Source organism: Squalius cephalus (assembly GCF_949319135.1).
Source record: "Squalius cephalus genome assembly, chromosome: 6".
In the NCBI taxonomy this organism is placed as follows: domain Eukaryota; kingdom Metazoa; phylum Chordata; class Actinopteri; order Cypriniformes; family Leuciscidae; genus Squalius; species Squalius cephalus.
The window spans coordinates 40802886-40809087 of NC_137127.1; the positions used below are offsets into that span (position 1 = coordinate 40802886).

Consider the following 6202-nt stretch of genomic DNA (forward strand, 5'->3'; position numbering starts at 1 on the left):
CCGCAAGGAATAAAATAATAAAAAAGGTAAATGCGTCTTTATATGTCCCAATGCAGATTTTTTCCTCGGAATTGCAAGTTTTTATCTTGCAATTCCGACATTATAACTTGCAATCTCACAATTATGAGAAAAAAGTCAGAATTGCAAGATATAAACTCGAGTTTCGCATTTTTGTACTTTTTTTTCCTTACAATTGTGAGACATAAACTCGGAATTATGAGAAAAAAATCTGAATTGTGACATATAAACTTAAAATAAAAGGTATTTGTCTTACAAAGGTCTTTTTAATCTCACAATTCTGACTCCCCCCCCCCCTCCCCTCCCCTCCCCTCCCCTCCCCTCCCCTCCCCTCGCAATTCAGAGTTTATTACTCACAATAATAAAAAAAAAAGAGACAGAATTGTGAGATAAAAATGAGCAATTTCCTTTTTTATTTTTTATTCTCTGGCGGAAACAAGCTTCCGTTGGAAGTGAGTGAGAGGATGTGAGTGAATGCATGTTTTACTCCAGTGTTGACCTCACATTTGTGGTTGGGCAGGTGCATTTCAGACATAAGCCACTGGCCTGAGTCATTTTAATTGGTGCCTTTAGACACACACACACACACACACACACACGCACACACACACCCCCGATGCAGTTTACTGACATTGTGATTGAGGTAAAGCACTCCTCCAGAGAGGCAACCTGAGCTGAAAAATACCAAAACACTCTGTCATAAAACGCTAGCAGACCTCAGCGACCTGCTCTGAAACAGTGGTTGCTGAAAGGATGTGTGCACTTGCCAAAGCTCTCTCAGAGGAGCCGCTTTGTTGTGATGACGATGGGTAAATGACACATGCAGCTGTCAGTTTAAACAACAAAACAATGTGGCTTCTATAACTCATATAGACCTGTCAGCAACTGCCTGTAAAATATTGCAGCAGTCTCAGAAATGATTGTAGGGCTATATTTGCCACTTATAATTGATTGTCAGGGACATTTTTTGGACAATTGAACAATTACTGAACAATTATTACTTGTGAAATCAAATCATCATTGCTATAGGTAATGCACAAGATTAATTCTAGGGCTTGAATAGAACATTATACAATATTGAAAAGTGTACATAGTTTTGTTTTTAATATCTGAGGTAAATGTTAGGTCACACTTTTTGCCCCAAGCCCTGATAAATTGAAAGTTTTTATTCAGATATTTTATAAGGTGGAATAATTTTTTTATATATATGGAAATGCTTAGACACTTTATATTTGCTTGACCAGCTGAACGGACCATGAACTTAATTTTAGTGTGCTTGGGAAACCTTGGTTGTAAGCAAACAAAGGACTCACTAAGCTCAGGGGGTAATTTAAAAAATATATATATGATGTGAAATCTTTCAATAACTGTGTTGAAAACAGTGAACAGCAACATTTAATTAAATATTTTACAAAAATAAAATAAAAACTGGGCTTCGCAGGTACTCAAATAAATCACAATTTAGTTTTTGTGAGCAGTTTGAATTACATGAATTGTTAGAACAAATAGATTCGGTAAAATTAATTATACTTCACAGTGTTACTTGGGAGAACGAAGGCGGTTTAGGGCCATGTCTAGATTGTTCAGTGAAACTATTTCAAAATTCATAATTTAGACACTACTGCATTTTTAGGACTTCCACTAAGTTTGCGCAAAAAATGTCACGTAAAAACTAGATTGTAGTGTTTTATGAAACTACACCAGAACTTATTGAAAAGTATATTTATTTACTTTGACAGTATGTAGTATGTAACAGTACACCAGCACCAAATTTTCCATTACAGTATATCACACTTGAAGAGGGCCCATATGTTACTATCCCTATATGTACCAGTTTCAGACTATTCAACTATTATGAATGGAAGACCAAATAGACCATTCTTTTCAGGGATACTTAACATACACCCATGCTACAATATATATATATATATATATATATTATATTATAGAAATATATATGTAATATGTTTGCTCATAATGCATAGCCTGTTGGCTTGTATGTTTTTAAGCCAATAAACACATTTAAAGGCTCCAATAAGAAAATGAGCTGAAACAAATATGCAATGACATACAAATGATTAATCAAAATCCAGATCTGCAGTAACAAACGGGTAGAGGTAGGGTGAAGAAAGTACAATTCAAACAGCCATTGGAGCCCTACATGCTCCGGATCAAGCGTTGGAGAAAAGTGCCTTTATTTGCATGAGTGGCTCACATCAAAGAGTGGAGGGGGAAGAGAGAAGCGACACACAACAATAGGAGAATCTGGATGTGTTTGTGTGCATGTTCTGCTCCTCATTAATGAAATATAATTCCAGAACAACCTCTGCGTTTAAAGGTGATGATGTGAACGTTCGCACAGAGAAATCCAGGCTACTGTCTGTCACTCTGCTCAACGATTCCCTTTGAGGATGAAGGAGAGAAAACCACCAGGGATTTCTGTTCTGATAAACGCGCTCAAAGGAGAGCGTGCCCAAAGCGACTGCGTCTGTCATATGGAGGGGAATTAAAGAGAGAAAATAGAGCAAACAGCTGAAAGAAGGAGAAGAAGAAGAAAAAAAAACAGCGAACATGGACTATAACACGATTCATAAACAATGTGCTAAAAACAAAAATGAGGCCTTAGCTACAAGCTTAATCTTCAGGATCCAAGCTTAGTCACAACTCTGACCAATAGGCTCTTAAAAGTGACATAGATTTATTCGTGTCAGGGGCGTACAAAGCCACACAGCCTTGTGTTATTTGGGGGTAGCCCACTCTTTTGAAGACTCCTGAAAGGGTCCCTTAAGGATCGATTTGCATTTGAACTGGGGCGACCTTTCAGATGCAAACCTAGCTTTCTTCATCAAAATATTTGCATTGCTTTGACGCATTTTCTTGTTACAGTCGATGTGAAAAGTCTCACCAAGGCACTTCTCTTTAACTTCCACCTCTAAATAGATGCAAACACAGCCGTCCGGCACAAGTACTTGAATGAAATCGAAATAGTAGTGTCACTTTGTGTAGCAACACTAAAACAAAAGTACAAGTAAACACATTTAGGTTAGCAGTTAACTCTTGAAATGCCTACTTCAAAGAATAAACTTCAGTCAACTGTTGAAAATATAGAACATTTTATTATCTTCTTCAAAAAGGCACTTTTAAACAAATGATCAATGCCATCTTGTGAGGAACCAAGACCAAGAAAAATTAAATATATTTATATATACAATAAATAATGTGTCCTGAAACATTTAAACAAGTAAATTAAACATATTAACAAGTCATTGAACAGCTTTCAAACGGGAACACTGTGCACTTCTCCATGCAAGAGCAATTGCTGATATTTAGAACTGATTAGGATGTGCGTATCTGTCTCATTTATTGCTACAGCAAGCGGTAATAAAATTCTCCCTTTAAGAAAGTACTGTTAATCCATTGTTTAGCTGCAATGTTGGGCTTTAAGTTTGTTTAGTTCGCCGTAAAGCTTACTGCACTGCATGTCTTATTCTCACAAAGTCCACAGTACAGGACATCACAGTCTCAGCGCTGTGCTCATACATGCGTGGGACAGTCCGAGTAGGGATCAGTCTTGGACATGTGCAGTATGACGGCAGGTGCTTTGTAGTGGCAGTGACTAGTGCTACAGCTCCCGCTGCACTGCTTCCTGCAAGTCCTGTCTGTAAACTTTCTGCTGCACAGACCCTGCCAAGTCTGCAGCGTCTTGGAGCTCCAGACCCACACGCCACTGGTGATGCCCACCACCAGCGACATGAAGATCTTCAGCATGAACACGGCCACGGTGGGCACCGAAGACTCCAGAGAGCAGTCCTCGTTCCTCCGACCCGGGAACGTGGTGCACTTGCTTTGGAGCCCTCGGAATTTCCAGTAGTCCATGTTGAGCCGCTCATAGAAGTAGCAAATGATGACGCAGGTGGCAGGAACCGTGTACAGGATGGAGTAGATGCCGATTTTCACCATCAGCTTTTCCAGCTTTTCCGTGTTGGTGCCTTCGGTCTTCATCACCTTCCGGATGTGGAAAAGCGCCACGAAGCCGGTCAGGATGAAAGACGTCCCAATGATGAGATAACAGGACAGAGGCACGAGGACGAAGCCTGTTAGCGCCCCCACATCCATACTGCCCACATAGCACAGTCCGGTGAGCTCGTCGCCCGCCACTTTCCGCATGGTGAGGATGACTATGGTCTTCAGGGCAGGTATGCCCCAAGCAGCCATGTGAAAGTAGCTGCTGTGCGACTCAATAGCCTCGTGACCCCATTTCTTACCAGCCGCCAGGAACCAAGTGAGAGTGAGGATGACCCACCAGATGGAGCTTGCCATGCCAAAATAGTAGAGGATGAGGAAGACTATGGTGCAACCCGTACTCTCCAGGCCTTCTTGGATGATGTACAACTCGCCATTCTCACGGTCACACGCGATGTTCTCCGCCCCGGCGACGGATCGAATGATAAAGGCGACTGAGTAAACGTTGTAGCACATGGAGAGGAAGATGATGGGGCGCTCTGGGTACTGGAAGCGATGTGGGTCGAGGAGGAAGGTTAGGACTGTGAAAGCTGTGGATATGAAGCACAGAGTAGACCAAACCGCCATCCAAATAAAAGCAAAGTCCTTATCCTGTCTGGACCAGAAGACGTCCACAGCGGACGAGCAGCGTGGAGCGCACGTCTCGCTCTTTTCCACATACTGGAACTTCTCCGGGTTTTCACAAACTCCCATGCCGCCCCCTGACCGTCCGTTCCCAGTGCCAGGCTGCCTGGGTCTGGACGGGACAGGCAACATGCCCTCTCCTTTCTTAGTCTCAGTTTTGGTGTCATTTTCCGGGGCTTCCATGCACAGAGCGTTGGGGTCATTTCTGGTGGGCAGTTTAGAGCAGTCCAAAGAATCAGGCCAAGCATAATTAAACTTCTCCATGATGGGCGAGCACTTCTGACGTGCCTGTTCGCACATCGGACGGCAGGCGTGGATGGATGTGGACACTTGGTCAGTACACATAGGGGCATAAAGAGAGCAGAGAAAAAATCTCAAATGCACATCACAGCCATATTCCACCAGAGGGGCGAATTCATTCAGTTTAATCGCAGCCTCCCTCTGATTTTCGTGGTCCATAAAGTTGGGCATCCGGGTGAGGTTGTACCCGATGCCCTGGCACATAGGGATGGCGATAGGCTCGCATTTAGCTGGTCTTCCTCTCTCCGGGTCATAAGAGCCAATCTCTAAACTGTAGGCTGCAATAACCAGCTGACACCACAGAGAAATCACAATTTTTAAAGGTGAGCCTCCCATGCTGGATTTTCAGTCACCTTTTTTTGAATGAAATAAGTCAAGAAAAACGTTCCTGGCATATACAGTCCCAAAAGAAGAATCTTTTTTTTTTTTTTTTTGGAATTATGGGTGATTATGTAGCTCCATAGACACTGCTTATATTAATAGTGTTTCAATGAATATTTCATATGTCATCCAAATAAAACGCTGAAAAATAGATATTCCTCTGAATTCAACTTCTCTGAAAAATCCTCTTTCAAAGTCTTCATATCATAGGCTACAAAAAGGATGCAGTTCGTAAGTTATTTTGAAAAGCGCGCGTGCACAATCACTTTAAAAAAACCCCCCTAATATTTCACGTCAGTCATTACCGTCATTATTGGGACACATAAGGGCATCAGGAGGAGCTCAACAAGAGAAACAACAAATCTGTCCGTGTCTTCGGTTATCTCCGAACTTCTGTGAAGCGTTTAATCCGACAGCAGCTCCTCTCTGTTCTCCTCACATCTCTGTGGCTCACACTGAACTTTCGCTCTCCTCTCTCAGTGTCCCTTTAATACGGGGGCGGGGTATTCATGACGTACTCGACTGGTTCCGCCCACACACTTCTGAAAAGCCAATGACGGCGAGAATGTGCTCCACCTACTTACTACAGAAAATATATTGCGTAAATCGTGGCTCCGCCCACCTACAACATAGAAGGCGCGCAGTAAAACACAAACGCTCAATCTGGAGACTTACCCTTGGAAAACATTTACCATGGCAATCGTAGTTCGGCCCAAAATACCATGTAATTTTTCCGACTACAAATTAAAACAATGAATTAAATAGGATTTCATTCAAACAATGTAGGCATTTCCGAATTTTTCTTTTTTCCTTTCTTTCTTTTTTATTATTATTAGCAGTGGCTATACAGCGGTTA

The 6202-nt window shown here is 41.9% G+C and overlaps 1 protein-coding gene across 1 annotated transcript; it reads right to left on the minus strand.

Moving 5' to 3' along the window:
• Positions 1-3114: 3114 nt before the first annotated feature.
• Positions 3115-5819, minus strand: fzd9b (frizzled class receptor 9b). The gene has a single exon (XM_079874036.1). It carries the CDS (start codon positions 5299-5301, stop codon positions 3553-3555), a length of 1749 nt encoding a protein of 582 aa, XP_079730162.1. The 5' UTR covers positions 5302-5819; the 3' UTR covers positions 3115-3552.
• Between the last annotated feature and the right edge of the window lie 383 nt (positions 5820-6202).